This window comes from Triticum aestivum, chromosome 2B (genome assembly GCF_018294505.1).
Source record: "Triticum aestivum cultivar Chinese Spring chromosome 2B, IWGSC CS RefSeq v2.1, whole genome shotgun sequence".
Classification (NCBI taxonomy): domain Eukaryota; kingdom Viridiplantae; phylum Streptophyta; class Magnoliopsida; order Poales; family Poaceae; genus Triticum; species Triticum aestivum.
The window spans coordinates 255,543,475-255,559,418 of record NC_057798.1 but is presented as its reverse complement, the minus strand read 5'-3'; the positions used below and the strand labels follow the sequence as shown (position 1 = coordinate 255,559,418).

Below are 15,944 nucleotides of genomic sequence, written 5' to 3'. Positions count from 1 at the left end.
TTCGAGCACTGAGCCTCTATTAAACAAGCACCTTCTGTTACCTGCTCCAAGTAGTGCTCGGCTGGATCCTGGCTTCCCGCCGGATTCTGGGTTGCAATGATGGTGGCCTCCATATCTGTCCAGTATGTTTTAACACGGGCAAGGGCCATCCGCTCACCCTCTATGCACGCTGACCTCTTCATGGCATCGATTCGTGATACGACGCCAAGGAATTGTTGCACTAAACCAAAATAACTATCCGGCTTTGGCCCCTTCAGCCATAGATGGTCTATTACAGATCTCATCGCAAGACCGGACAACCTATGGAGCTCAGCCACAGCAGCCATCCTTTCACTTAATGGCAACGGGTGCGTTGGAGCACTGAATTGCGACCAGAACAACCTTTCCACTTCATTATCTTTTTGATCCTCAAAAAACTTGGCTGCATCAGCCGTACTCTTCGCCAGATCTGCATAAGCGTCTGTAGGGCTCCAGCGTCGATCCAGAGGAGCGTACTTTGGGTCTAAGAACTTCATCCGCAACAAATAGGGGTTTCAAGCCGCGATTTCTCCGGCCTGTCGAAGCTCCTCCCGCGCATCCCTAATTTTGGAACGCGTCTCCTCGGCCGCATCAAGGGCCTTCTTCAGATCAGCTGACTTTGTCTGATTCTCTTTTTCAAGGAGCTCATACAGGCTGGCGGCATTTTTTAGCTCCACAGCCATCTCGGCTATTTTATCTTCGTTGCGACGATGAGCAGCCTGTTCGGCTCTCAACTCTTCGGCCGCCTTTAGGCCAGCTGCATTGCTAGCCCGGGCTTGTTCCTTGGCTATGGCAAGCTCCGCCCTTAGGGCCTCCACGGCAGCAGCTCCGCCTGCAGTCAAAGCATATCATATTAACATTATGCTCCTCTTAATATTTCCTATAAAAACAAGGAAAACAGAGCACATACTCTGTGACTCATTAAGCCGCTCGTTCACAAGCGTGATGTCGGCATCTACAACATCAATCTGACGCCTCAGTTCGGCGACTTCAATGGTCCGGTCGGCCGCCGGACCCTTAGCCACATGCGCATGAATTCAGTGCGATCATTACTTAACAATGTGATCCTCCGTTCGCCGCCTAGCGCTGGAAACCAGAGTCTCAGGGGCTACTATCTATACGAAGCACACCTAGCGCGTGCGCCACAACAAAAAATTACGTATTTCATTACATACCTCAAAGCCTTTGAGCAGGCTTGTAAAAGCTTCATTCAACCCGCTTGTGGCGGATGAAATCTTCTTAAGCACCGTGCTCATTAACGAACGGTGATCTTCCGAGAGAGCAGCTTGCTCCGGAAGGCCCGTCAGCGTGTCCGGCCGGTCGCCGAATTGTGCCGGACCCTTCTTATCGCCCCCCGTGGGAGCCGAACGCTCCTGGCTCTAGATACCCGAAGTACTAGCTTCTGGCCTCGGCAAATCTATACTCCTCTGTGACGACACCTCGGGGTCGCCCGCCCCATGAGGCGGAGAGGCTGGTGGGGTTTCACTCTCCATCATCTCCCGAAGGAGATCCCCCGAAGACGACCTCTGTCGAGAAGAGCTGCTAGCCGGACTACAAAGAATGGATCCTGGTTATTGTTCTCGGAGGAGGAAGCAGTAGCTTTGTATTTATGATTAACTTACAACTCGGCTGAGGGCTGGCCCGTTTGCGGGCATGGCGCGGTGAGGACGCCCTTCGGGGCAGGGCTCCCTAGTGAAGCTTTCTTCCCTTGTCTGGGAACCTCCATCTCCAAGTCTTCAGAGGTGGCCCTCTTCTTCCGCGGGGGCAGGAGACCTTAGATTCCCCTTCCCGACTATCCTTCTTCGTGGAGGTAGTAATTCCCCCCGGTTAGATGTGCAATGTGTGAAGTTCTGCTTCTCTGTTCTTCCCTTCGTCTTTCCCCGAGGGCACTTGACTTAGCACACGACTAAGCATCTTGGCTACAACAGGACTAGGCAAGCCTTCGGGAAGTGGCGCCGGACACCTGATTCTCTCTGCCTTGCTGAGCCATTCCTGGCAACGGATGGTTTTCAGAATAACGTTATGACAAATATAAACGAAGTGTTCGGTTTCTGGGTTACTTACTCGGGTATCTGGGTGGTTGCAGCTCAGGCCCGCATCCTCGGTGGTGTTCGGACACTTTACTTGTGGTCCGAAGAATAACTTACGCATCCCTTCGAGCGTCATGCCGAAGAAGTGCAGAATAGTACGCGGACCTTCCGGATTGAACTCCAACATCCGGAGAGGCCGGCGTTTGCACGGCAAGATCCGTCGGACTAGCATTACCTGAATTACACTGATAAGGCTAATGTCCCTCTCAAGAAGCTCCCGAATGCGGCTCTGCAATGTTGGTACATCGTTAGCAGGCCCCCAATCCAGTCCCACATTGGCCCATGACGCCAGTTGAGGTGGAGGGCCCGAACGAAAGTCGGGGGCAGCCACCCACTTTGTGCCTCTGGGAGCCGTGACGTAAAACCACCTCCGCTGCCATAGATCGGACACCTCCGGGAAGAAGCCCTCTGGCCATGGGGCGTCGGCGTTCCTGCTTATTACAGCACCTCCGCACTCCGCGTGTCGCCCCTCAATCATCTTCGGCTTCACATCGAAGGTCTTGAGCCATAAGCCGAAGTGCGGGGTGATGTGGAGGAAGGCTTCGCACACGACGATGAACGACGAGATGTGAAGGATGGCGTCCGAAGCTAGATCATGGAAATCTAGCCCGTAATAGAACATGAGCCCTCTCACAAAGGGATCAAGGGTGAAGCCTAAGCCGCGAAGGAGGTGAGAAACAAATACGACGCTCTCGTTGGGCTCGGGAGTAGGGATGACCTGCCCTGGAGCAGGAAGCCTATGCTTGATGTCGGCGGTCAGATATTTGACCTCCCTAAGCTTCGCAATGTCCTCCTCTGTGACAGAGGAGGCCATCCACCGGCCTTGAAGGTTGGATCCGGACATGATTGAAGATCCGAAGTGCTTAGGCTTGGGCTTCGGGTGTTGGAACTCGAGATGCGGAAAGGCGCAAGCATGGTAGAAAAGAGGGATAGGCCTCGGCCCCTCTATAAAGGGGTGAATATCAAGCGTCCTCAGCATAACCGCTTGGGACTTACCTAAAAACACGGAGTCATACCAACAGGCGTCGTGGGGTTGCACGCGCCCGTATTAATGGAGGATCCCGCAATAAGGGGAACGCGATCTCTGCTTTGGCAAGGCGTGCCAATGAAACCGCCTCGCAACGCGTATCGAGGCAGGCCGAGAAAAACCGGTTCGTGTTGAGCCAGGCCACGACGTAAGGGCACACCGTAAAGAAAAATTGTCAGCAGATCAGATTTGTGAAGTGTTATGCTCTCTACGGTGGTGTGCGGAAATTATCTCACAGAGCCAGACACAATCCTTAATCTGCTTTGGAGTATTTGGAGATGGAACCCGCCTTGCAATGCCGAAGACAATCTACGCGTCGGACTCATCGTCATTGAAGCCTGATTCAGGGGCTACTGAGGGAGTCCTGGATTAGGGGGTATCCGGACATCCGGACTATATACTTTGGCCAGACTGATGGACCGTGAAGATACAAGACTCAAGACTTCGTCACGTGTCCGGATGGGACTCTCCTTTGCGTGGAAGACAAGCTTGGAGATCCGGATATTAGATCTCCTTCTTTGTAACCGACTCTGTGTAAACCCTAGCCTCCTCCGGTGTCTATATAAACCGGAGGGTTTAGTCCGTAGAGGGACAATCATAATCATCATAGGCTAGCTTCTAGGGTTTAGCCTCTACGATCTCGAGGTAGATCAATTCTTGTAATACTCATATCATCAAGATCAATCAAGCAGGAAGTAGGGTTTTACCTTCATCGAGAGGGCCCGAACTTGGGTAAAACATCGTGTCCCCTGCCTCCTGTTACCATTAGCCTTAGACACACAGATCGGGACCCCCTACCCGAGATCCGCCGGTTTTGACACCGATAGTGGGCGTGCCCGAACGCCCCATATCCAGCCCAATATTTGGGTTGGATATGGGGCGTGCCGGTCAGCCCGGGCGTTCAAAGGGCCTATCTGGGTCCAAATTTCATAATCGAGCAGCGACCGGACGGCCTGCCCGGACGTTTGAGACGGTACCGGCTGTAGATGCTCTTATATACTACTCCCTTCGTCCCAAAATATTTTGAGACAGAAGCGAACCAACCTATGGTTGAGATGGTTAGGTGGACAGTGGTATCCCCAACCCACCAGGGTTCAAATCCTGGTGCTCACATTATTTCTGGATTTATTTCAGGATTTCCGGCGATGCGCTTTCAACGGGAGGAGACGTTCCCGTCGACGACGAGGCGCCTACGGTGACTTGTAAATCTCAAGATGATGCCGGCTCAGTCTCTAGAAGATGCTCATAGGGGTAGAGTGTGCGTGTGTGCGTTCATAGGGGTGAATGTATGCGTGTGTATATGAGCGCTTGTGTCGATGCTAAAAAAAATAATATTTTGAGACAGAAGGGGTAGTACATACAAAGACCTCCAGCGGACCAAGAGGGAGCCGAGTCGTCTGTCTTGTCCTTTCCCAACTCTTCCAAGTTCAAAACACTACCATATCATGTACAGGAGTAGAGAACATAGCAAGCATCCCAGATAGTTTTCTTTTAGTGTACATCCCAAATAGCATAGCAGATCACAACATGGCGGCGGTAGAATTCGGCCCTCACGAGAAGATGACGCTCGACGCGGAGCTGCTGCAAGTGCTAACCGCCGGCGACAAGGTCTGCATGGAGGAGATACTGAGCAGACAAGACCATGGTGCCGGCCACCGCCGCCAGCAAACAGCCGCCCAGGGCCACGTCGCGGTAAACGTCCATGGCGCGGCACCGGGCCGCTTTCTTCTAGGCGTGGCGAGCAACGGGAACACGGCTTTGCACCTTGTCGCCAGCCGCGGTCACGTCGAGCTGGCGACGCTCCTCTGCGAGAGGGCGCCCTCGCTGGCCGCCGCGCGCAACAAGTGCCTCGACACGCCGCTGCACTGCGCGGCGAGGTTCGGGCACGCGGATGTGGCGGCTGTCCTCCTGCCGAGGATGCGGGACGGCGCGGCGGAGGAGGAGTCCGCGCTGCGCGCGAGGAACCAGTCGGGCGCAACCGCCTTGTACGAAGCCGTCCGGCACGGGCGTGCCGGTGTGGTGGATCTGCTCATGACGGAGGTTCCCGATCTGGCCTCCGTTGACGGCGACGAGGGTGTCTCGCCGCTCTACCTGGCGGCGTCGACTGACTCGCTCCAGATGGTCCGCGCGCTGCTACGCCCGTCAGAAAACGGAACACCCTCGCCGGCGTCGTTTTCTGGTCCGGAGGGACGGACTGCTTTGCATGCTGCGGCGGCTAGTAGCAGAGGTAGGACTGAAAATGTCTACCTACAGCTGCCGCTTCTTTACTTCTTCCAAGAGCTTCTTGGCTTCAATTTTGATGATTTTGATGTTTCAAGCAAGTAAATTTCAACCTGTACTCACGCGTTGACACACCAGCAAATTTCCCTGTAGAAATGGCTGAAGCAATACTGAGCTGGGGGCCAGAAGGTCCAACGTTGCTAACCAGGCTTGATTCGTCAGGGAGCACGCCTCTCCATTTTGCAGTACTGTATGGACGGCTTGATGTAGTTGTGCTATTCCTTGATGGCCATGCTTCGCTCGGGCTGGCTAGCATTTCTGATGGCAACGGGTCATTTCCTCTGCACATTGCCGCTATGGTGGGACGAGCTAGAATCATGGAGGAGCTCATACACCGAATCCCTGACTGCTATGAGATGGTTGATGGTAAAGGAAGAAATATTCTGCACTGTGCTGTGGAGCATTGTCGGGTAACCGTGGTTCGCCATATTTGCCGGAATGACATGTTCTCGATGCTGTGGAATGCTACGGATTCTGGAGGGAACACTCCACTCCATCTGGCTGCCAATCATGGATATCCGAAGATTGTCATTTTACTACTGGAGACGACAAGTGTGGAGATAGGCATTACCAACAACGATGGGACTAACTGCTATGGATCTTGCTCACCGTGCAATAGCACCCGGCCGGATATACTATTTCCTGGTAAAGTTGTCTTGTACTATCTCCACATTGTGTTATATCTCCATTTTTTTTTTGCCGGTGTGTTATATCTCCAATTGTTATATCTGTTAAGTTCAGTACTCCCTCGGACGGAGGGAGTACTTACTAAGAGCATCTAAAACCGAGTTGCCTAATCCGGAGCCCTATACGTCGACACGCCGCATCTGCGGAGAGTGACCGTCCAACCCTCAAATGACCACATTTGCAACCACATCTCCTACTCCCTCTGTTCCAAAATAAATGACCCAACTTTATACTAACTTAGTACAAAGTTAGAGTCATCTATTTTGGAACGGAGGGAGTACTTTCGAAGCATAAAATACATGCAAACACATGCACCTCGGTCATTACAGTTAAATAATGAGTAGTGCACACAAATAGTCCTTCCGTCCCATAATATAAGAACGTTTTTGACACTAGTGTACTATCAAAAACGTTCTTATATTATGGGACGGAGGGAGTACAAATATTCGAACACATAATCAAAACTAGTGCAAACATAAAAATTGTTCATAGTGCATAATTGAAAATATAAAAGAAAAGTTTAGTGATTTTCATCGTGGATCCACATATGCTCCACAAGATCATCCAGAAGTTGCATATGCACTTGTTGATCTCGCAATTGTGGATGCATCTCCAGAAAGTTGGCAATGTGCCCCACCTCTTGTTTTGGGAGGCAAGTCTGAACACGGGGCTTCTCAAAATCACGCGTAAGTGCTGCCCCTTCATCCTCATCCTCAACAACCATGTTGTGCAAGATTATGCAACATGTCACGAGCTGTCAAAGTGTCTCTGCTTCCCATATCATTGCAGCTCCACGGACAATACCCCAACGAACTTGGAACACTCCAAGTGCCCTCCTCACATCCTTTCTAGCTACCTCTTGCATTGTTGCAAAGTGACTTTGTTTGTTTCCATGTGGATCGGATATGGTCTTCACAAATGCCGCCCATTGAGGATATATACCATCGGCAAGTTAGTACCTCATGTTGTAGTTGTGCCCGTTAACGGTGTATTTGCACGGCGGAGCTTCCCCATCACAAAAGCTTTTGAACAAGCACATTGATGTCATTACACGAACCAGACGTGCCAAAAAAAGCATGCCAAATCTACAAGTCCTTTGATGTCACTGCTTCAAGTATGATATGATGGTGGTCTATTTGACGTGACCTTGGTATTGCCCGCGCAAACATTTAGTGGCAGTTCTTCCATTGCCAGTGCATGCAATCAATTGAACCCAACATACTTGGAAATCCTCTTGATGCCCCAATTGCCAACAATTTTTCTGTGACCTCCACAGTTGACTCTCAAGTACTCTGGTCCAAATACCTTCATCACAATGCGTGGAATTTGCACCATGGTGTTCAGGACCGTGGTCTCTCCCATCTGGATTTCAGTATCAGTTGCATCTGCGGCCTTGCCATAAGCAAGAATCTCGAGAGCAGCTGCGCATTTCTGCAGAGGAGAGAAAGAAACTTGTTTGCAACAATCCTTTAGCGGCTTGAAGTTTTCATCAGTTTTTTCCACGACAGTCACTACACGCAAGAACAAATCTCTGCTCATTCGGAAGCAACGTCGAAAGAAACCTTCATGCTATGTTGGGGCCATTGTGAAGTAGTCCGTATATAGAAGTCGTGCACTGGCAATCCTATCCCGAGGAATAACCCTTCGGCCCCTTTTATGGAACCTTGAAGTTGGGTATGTGCTCCTCTGCCTTCTTCATCTCCTCTTGGATGCTCATCATCATCATTATCATCATCATCATCATTTCAGCATCTTTGTCGTCTGAATCCGATAAATCGGCGAACTCGTTGAATATGAATTCTTCAAGGTCGGTGTTTCCATAGCATCCACGATGAATTCACTGGTGACCTAGAAATGACCAAAAGAATAAAAAAGCTGCTCGGGAATTTCATCGAACATATAGAGCGCGGGGTGTATCCTGGGGAGTTGGACGTACCGGGACGGCGTCCTTGACTGGTTGCGGCACGATCGACGGCGGTGTGGGTTGGGGCTTCCGGTGGCGAATTTGTGGGTGGGGGACGACGGTGAAGCTTGATGGCGGCGGAACCACAGTGGCGGCTGTGTGGACGAGGAAGAAAAAAGAAGAGGAAGAGGGCTGGTCTGGCAAGGAGGAGGACGCCTTCAAGCGAATTGGTGCAGGCCCTTGCGGCCAGTCCTACATGGCGGGCACGTCCGAGTGTCCCCATATCCGCCCCAGAGATGGGACGGGTCTATGGAGTGCCCGTTAGCCCAGGTGTTTGGGCCGGATTTGCCAGTCTAGTTGGGTGGTTTTTTTTCTGTCTGGGTAGTGAACGGGCGCGCCGTTCGGACATTGGTGCGAATATGAGGGCTCTAATTGTAGATGGTCTAACTCTGTTAATAAGGGAGTGGATTCTTTGAACCCCACGAAAGTGCATGTTCTATCTAGATCGTCCAATGTTGCATTGTGATATGTGCTTCGCTTCTTTTCTTTTTTCTTTGCGAAAAGACCTGTACTTCACTTCGTAGAAACTTCTCTTTTTTGTTTTCCTAGACAACACAACCTATAAACTTGAAACTTTGTAGACCAACAGATCATTCGAATAACAATATTTATAAACTTAATTTTCATTTTCAAACAACAATTCTGCTTTTTCTTACCTATTGTAGTTCTTGTGTGTGGTTGATTTGCAAAAGGTCAAATTTATCTATTGTGTCATTTGGAAGAAACGATGTCAAATCAAAATCAAACCACATAAACATTCATCTCCATCTCTGCTAGTATTAGATAGGAATCCATGGTCGTTTCATTCGTATCGTTAGCCCCCTCGTAAGAGCATCTCCAACAGCTGCCCTATAATAGCACAACAACTTTTTAGGGCATTTTGAGCTAAAAACGGCACTCCAACAGTTGAGCCATCGTGCTTAGCACCCCCTTGTCCAGGACACCATCATTCATCCACAATGTCATAAAGACAGCAGTTACCCAACAATGGTATATAATTTAGTTAAATACGGCAATTACTAGCAGTAATAGCCAAGAAACAGTAGGCTACACTTAAAGCCATGAATAGCATTAATAACAACCAATTATGTAGGGGACCACCGGGCTGAAGGTTGAGCACTCACACTTTGTACCTTGTGCCAAGAGCTAAGAGCACCACATGAGTAGGGTATTACTTCCGCCGAAGAGAGTCAGGACCTTTATAAACCCTTGCGCGTACTCCCATCTACACCACTCGATAGATACGATTGCCTCTACATTCATACTGCCGTAGTATCGTCACGATTATATCCAAGACAATACCCTACTATAAAGCAGCTGTTGGAGATTTTCTAACACCCATCGATTGAACGACGTCTCCACCCCACCGTCGATTTTACCCCTTTTCCAAATTAACTGCACGTTACAATTTTTGAGCGGTTCTTTCCAATTGTGCCCCTCTCCTTCCACTTTTGCTCCTTCTCTCATAAAATCCTCTCTCCCATGACTACTCATATCTCTTCATCTCCTCTCATGTCCACTGATCTTCCCCGCCTTATCTTCCCTGTTCGGCTGGTCCCCATCCTGCCTTCCCCTTCCCCTTCTCCTTCACATCACACTACCCCTTCTCCTCTACTCCCTGCTCATCGCCATGGGCGAGATCCATCTGTGGTTGTGGGGAGAGAGGAATCCTATAGAGTACATCCAACTCCCAGATGACAACTTCCTCGGGACGGCATGATCCACACGCTTGAGCACATCGACAACCACCAGGGTGGCGACTGCCACACATACAAGGGCATGATCATGGAGAGCGAAAAGCAGCATCAATGCCGACAACCAGCAAGACAACGACAACCATGTGCGCGCACTCGAACATGGTAGCAACCAGCAGGACACTGACAACCATGTGCGCTAGCCAACATGCTACATCAGCTAGCCAGCATGGGTGGCCGTATGCATCACTCTAATGCAGAGGTCGGGGAGTCCCCCCCTTTTCGAAAAAAAAGCTAGCCAGCATGGGACATGCTCTCGCCAACTATGGCACATGTGAGGAGCGCGCGACATGGATAATGGCGAGCTCGCTCCTGCCAGTTCACACACTTTCTGAATGGTGGCTTTACTGGGAATTTGACAATGATTAAGTGATCTAGAGTATGCAATTGAGGCCAGTTTGGTAGCCTGCACCACCCCCAAACAGGGCCATTGAGTGCGAGAAAAAAAACGCTTGGTGGCATACACAGAGGCTCGGCTCACACATGCACAAACCTTAAAGCAGCCCAGAGCGTGGCTCACTAGAATGCTTGAATCAGCCGTTTCTAGCGAGCTAGGCTGAGTCGGGCACGAAAGTGGGGCACAAGCTATGCCGCGATGTAGTGGAAATTGAGGCGGAGATGGAGAGAGAAGGAAATTATCCGGCGTTTGATGGCACACAATCTAGCATTACCCTCCCCCCCACATTTACTCGCTCACCTCTAGCGCTAGGACAAATCCAGCCTAAGTTCTTGCCTTGGTCGGTGGTGGTGACTCACATCTACGGAATCGGCGAACGACTATTATCTCCGGTAGCATGTCATGCTTCTCCCCTTCGTCTCCAACTCCATCTCATCCTCCTCGTCTACGCCATGGGAGAGTCATCGGCTCCAAAGGGTGTAAGCATACAACCCCCCTCTTCTGTTAGCCCGTTAGGTAAGGTGTGAGACTGATTTTGCCATTGCACAGAACACCATCGATGTCGCCTAGGTTATGGACGAACTGATGAAGCTGGTTGTTCAGGCAATAACACTCATAGATGTGATTCCAAACTAGCTCATGTTGGTTCACAAAAGAGCTATTCGTCGGAGTGATAAACATCCAATGTTTATCTGAGATAGGGAGAGGACGGTGAATCTGAACTACATCTACAACTGTAACGACGTAGAGGCTGTGAACATGCTTCAAATGCGAAGATCACTTTTTCCTAGGCTTGTGGAGATGTTTAGGAACAGAAGGCTACTACAAGATAGCATCCACGCCTCTGTGGCAGAGCAAATTGCTATGTTCCTTCATGTTGTAGCTCATAATCCGAGATTCAGGGTTATTCACAACACATTCAAAAGATCAATGCAGACTATTTTCAGGTATTTCAAACAAGTCTTGGATGCTATTGGGGAGCTCAGAGGAGAGATGACCAAGGCACCAACTGGGCAAACTCCTAGCAAGATTCACACGAGTCCAAGGTAGTATCCGTATTTCAAGGTGAGCACTACTCGTAGTTCATACCTTGACATGCTTGTCTTGTTCTAATAAAACCATAACACAATGTTTTCATGCCATCAAAAGATTGCATTGGTGCAATATATGGTACTCATGTGACTGCTAGAGTGCCGAAGTTACATGTTGGAACATATAGGGCTAAAAACACTACACAAGCTAGAATATGCTTGGCGCTATTGAATTTGATCTGAAGTTCACATATGCGTTAACTGGCTGGGAAGGATTAGCCCATGATGCTAACATTCTTGCTGGCAACATGGCTCGACCTGATGGCATCAATATCCCTGATGACAAGTTCTACCTTGGAGATGTTTGCTATGCATGTCTCCTGGTGTTCTTCCACCCTTGAGGGAAACTAGGTACCATCTAAACAAGTACTTTTTCAGGAACTATCCTAGGACTACGCAGAAATTGTTCAATCCAAGTGAATGTTAAAGTTCCTAGGTTCTTCTTTTGAAACTAAGATCAAAGCAAAAAAATTCTTCATTTTTTCTTTGACCAATTCCTTTGTATCAAAGGCATGAATAGTAGCAACTGTGGAGGGTCACCAGTGCTATCAGGTCACCGGTGGTGGGCGTTGTGCCCGCCACAAGTGACATGTTAGCAGTGGCTGGCGGCCTCAACAGCCATGCCCGTCACTAATAGGCTTTTTGTGGCCACCATGTTCATGTGGTTTGATGCATAACAACATTATAACAATACATGTTTATGTGAGTTTGACTTTGATTGACCTGTGTTTTTTCAATTTATGTGAACCAAACACCAAAGTTGATAGAGTTCTTATGTTTGCGCATGCATTTCTATCTTATTTATATTTTTGTACCACACCTGCCTTTTAAGGATCCTGCAAACGAAATGAGCCCTAAACTTATTTTATGAACAGGATCCGTGTTTTATGGTGCGCAATTGTCTGTGGTGGTTGGGGGCACCGGTTACTTTAGATGGAGTCCACCCCCTTTGTCTTCGTAACGTGTACGACAAACCCACTCGAGAAGAAGCATCACATGAACAAGACATGATGACAGAAAGTGGAATAATCGGGTCAGTGCTAATCGCCACCATGGCCTTTGGGGCAGCTTTCACAGTGCCGGGGGGGGTTCGTCGCCGACGACCATGGGCATGCAGGGACAGCAACGCTGGCGAGACGTTTCGCGTTCCGGGCATTTGTGGTTTCAGACACCATGGCCTTCCTCTGCTCCCTTACCGCGACCTGCTTTCTTATATACGGCGGTGCAAGAGAAATTCCACGGGACCACCGTTACTTGTACAACTTGCTGGCGTCTGGGTTGGTGCCGGTGGGAGCTCAATGTATGATTGCTGCGTTTGCTGCGTCTGGGTTGGTGCCGGTGGGAGCTCAATGTATGATTGCTGCGTCTGGGTTCAGTCAACCGTTGGCTCATTGTCCTCGTATACACTTTGTCCATAGCTTCACTGCTTCTCTGCTTCCCTGGCATCTGGGCTCCGTTCCATCTGGGGCTGGGGAAGGCCATATGGCGTCGAGCCGGATGGAGGGGATTTATCAACATACACGTGTTCCAAAGTCTTAGACGACCATTGTTCGTTTTGCTCATCTCTGCTACGTTCGTCGTGGCCATCGTACTCAGTATTGCTTTGCCAAATTACTGAGTTGGCCTGTCTGTAATCTGAAAGGTATTCGTCTGAGTACTGTTCTCAGTCTGTATGCACGGGCCAATTCATGGACGGTTCCTTTAGAGAGCTGCTAAAACTCAATATTAGTACATGCGGCAATGCTCATCAGGGGCCACCACTTGCGAGTCAGTAAGGGGATTCTGGTTAACTTTCGCATTCGGAGAGCAGCCTTTCGGAAAGTTCAAGCTGAGCTCGCGTATCATTCTTCTAGCATCAATTGTGCACCGGGTATTTTATTGCCTTGCAGTCAACAGAACTCTTCTGGCTTACTACCTTACATCAGATCAGAAGAATGGTGCCACTACGAGGTTTTGGGAGGGTACGTGGTTTGGGGAGACCCCCCTTGCACTTCAATATCCTACTTTGTACAACATTGTGCGACGTAGAGAAGCCTACATTGCAACTGTTCTACAATCCACTCCCCTCAATATTAGATTTCGGAGAACGCTAGTTGGAAATCGTTGGGAGGCCTGGCTCCACCTTGTTAGACGTTTAATGGAAGTCCGGCTGACCCAGCAACCAGATCAGCTGTATTGGAAACTTACTAAGAACGGTGTGTTCTCGGTTAAATCTATGTATCTGGATGTCATTAACTCTAGCGCTGTCCCTTCCTCGATTCACGTTTGGAGAGTAAAGGTTCCCTTACGTATCAAAGTGTTTATGTGGTTTGTGCATAAACAAGTCATTTTGACTAAGGATAACCTGGCAAAACGCATCTGGGTGGGCTCATCTAGGTGTAGCTTTTGCGATCATAACGAAAGCATCAAACACCTCTTTCTCGATTGTCCGTTGGCTAAGATTCTGTGGCGGTCGATTCATATTGTGTTTAATATTAATCAGCCACCTCTATCAACATGTTATTTGGAACATGACTTGATGGGGTTGATTCCGGTACTGCAAGACACATTCGTGTTGGCGTTTGTGCTTTACTTTGGGCAGTATGGAACTGCAGAAATGATTTAGTATTTAACAGATCAACAAACATTCACTTTTTGCAGGTTATCTTCAGGGCCACGGCATTCATCCGTATGTGGTCGCTACTCACTCCGACGGAGGCCAGGGAGCGTTTGGTTACTGCGTCTACCCGATGGGAGATGGTAGCGCGGGATATTTTCAACCGGTTTGGATGGCGGTCATGTAATAGGATAGACATGTAGTGCTCCTATTGTGTTTGCCAGCCGGTTGTGGCTTTAGGTTTGAGCTCTTTCGAGCCTTTTGTTTATCTTCGCACCTCGATACTTGACGACTTTGTTGATGGACTTTATTTTTAATAATATGAGCCGTGTGCATCTTTCTGATGCAGAGGCTGGGGTAAATCCCCTTTTCAAAAGAAAAAAATCAGATCAGAAGAATGTTACCGTGGGTTAGCTAGTGCGGTCTCGTATCCTATGGTCTTACTAATGAATGCCAAGTCACTTGTACGTAAACCGTATGGATAAGGCTAGTCATAGTGGGAGTAACATACGTAGTAACATAGATGTCACATAAGCAAAAAAAAACGTGTCATGTAATTAAAGAGGAGAGAGACAAATAGAGTAACATACTATGTTACCATCACATAGCGGTTTTCAATACAAAATGAGTCTACAAAGCAATAAATGAAGATATGCATGTTACTACACCTATGACACTTCCCACTATGAAGGTGGTAGCATGGACTAGTAACATATGTATGCTACTAGTCTAAATTACTCCCCACTATGACTAGCCTAAGGGCATCTCCAGCCGTTGGCCCCCCAGGACGCACAAAAAACGCCCCCTGGGGGCGAGCCGGCGAGACACTCGGCGCTGGGGGCGGTTTTTCGCCCAGTCGCCGCCCCCAGCTCGCCCCCACGCGCCGAAATTGGCCCACTTTGCAGCCCAATTTCGGCGAATAAACGGCCCATATGGGCGAGAATAGGCCCATATTCTGCGTGGTTTCGCCCTTTCTCGGCGTTCATTTATCAACAAAATTATTCCTTATCACATATTTCATCACAGAAAAATCAAATACTTCAACAAAATAGTACAACAACAAATAGTTCAATACAAATTATATAGTTCAACAAAAAAAACTCGTATTTCATCACGCGGCGTCCCCCTTGAGCCTCTATAGGTGCTCAATCAGATCTTTCTGCAGTTGATGATGCACTTGTGGGTCTCGGATCTCTTGACGCATACTGAGATAGGCAGTCCAAGTTGCCGGTAGCTGGTGATCAACTTCGGCTAGAGGACCCTGCCTGTAGTATGGTTCAGTGTCAAACACTGGGTCTTCTTGCTCGCTCTCGATGATCATGTTGTGCAAGATGACACAACAAGTCATGATCTCCCACATTTGATCTTTCGACCATGTCTGAGCGGGGTACCGAACAACAGCGAATCGAGATTGGAGCACACCAAATGCCCGCTCGACATCCTTCCTGCAAGCCTCCTGAACCTTCGCAAACCAGGCGTTCTTGCCTCATGGCACAGGGTTTGAGATCGTCTTCACAAATGTCGACCATCTCGGATAGATGCCGTGTGACGCCCGGGGTATTAAGCTACAGCGATCCTCTGCTAATGGTGCCACGTCACCTCGTTTATAGTTGCTAATCTCGAGTTAGTTCGAAACCGATTCAAATTCAAATTCAAAAATAGGCAAACAATAAAAGTTTTCAAAAACTAAAACTAAAATGTTCGGGGGTTGTCTAAAATAGCAAACCTAATTATGGTGGGGTGCACAAAATTTTGTAAAATGTTTTGGCATTTTAATTAATCTAAAACAGAAAGTAAGAAAAGGGAAAAATATAAAAAAAGGAAAATAAAACAAAAGAGGTGGGGGGAAGGAACCCCCACTGGCCCATCTGGGCCAGCCCTTCCCCACCTGGCCCAGCCAGCCCCCCCGAACCCCCCACCTGGCCCCCTCACCCCTGGCCCAGCCCCCTACCCTGGGCCGGCCCAGCCGGCCGGCCACTTAGCCCTCCCGCGGCTAGAAACCCTAGCCGCCCCACCTCACTCGCCCCCACTCGCCCCCCCC

General features: G+C 49.2%; 1 protein-coding gene across 2 annotated transcripts; it reads left to right on the top strand.

Annotated features, from left to right (window-relative positions):
• The first annotated feature begins 4,510 nt into the window (after nucleotides 1–4,510).
• On the top strand, nucleotides 4,511–13,467 carry LOC123041178 (ankyrin-1). Of its 2 annotated transcripts, XR_006418401.1 has the most exons (4): nucleotides 4,511–5,362; nucleotides 5,509–6,060; nucleotides 11,164–11,281; nucleotides 12,183–13,467. XR_006418401.1 is itself a non-coding variant. In XM_044463865.1 (3 exons), the coding sequence occupies exons 1-3, from the start codon at nucleotides 4,663–4,665 to the stop codon at nucleotides 12,266–12,268; spliced, it is 1,338 nt and encodes a 445-aa protein (XP_044319800.1). In that variant the 5' UTR covers nucleotides 4,511–4,662; the 3' UTR covers nucleotides 12,269–13,467. The 2 variants fall into 2 exon arrangements, 1 of the variants encoding a protein (XP_044319800.1); XM_044463865.1 differs by lacking the exon at nucleotides 11,164–11,281.
• The last annotated feature ends 2,477 nt before the right edge of the window (nucleotides 13,468–15,944 follow it).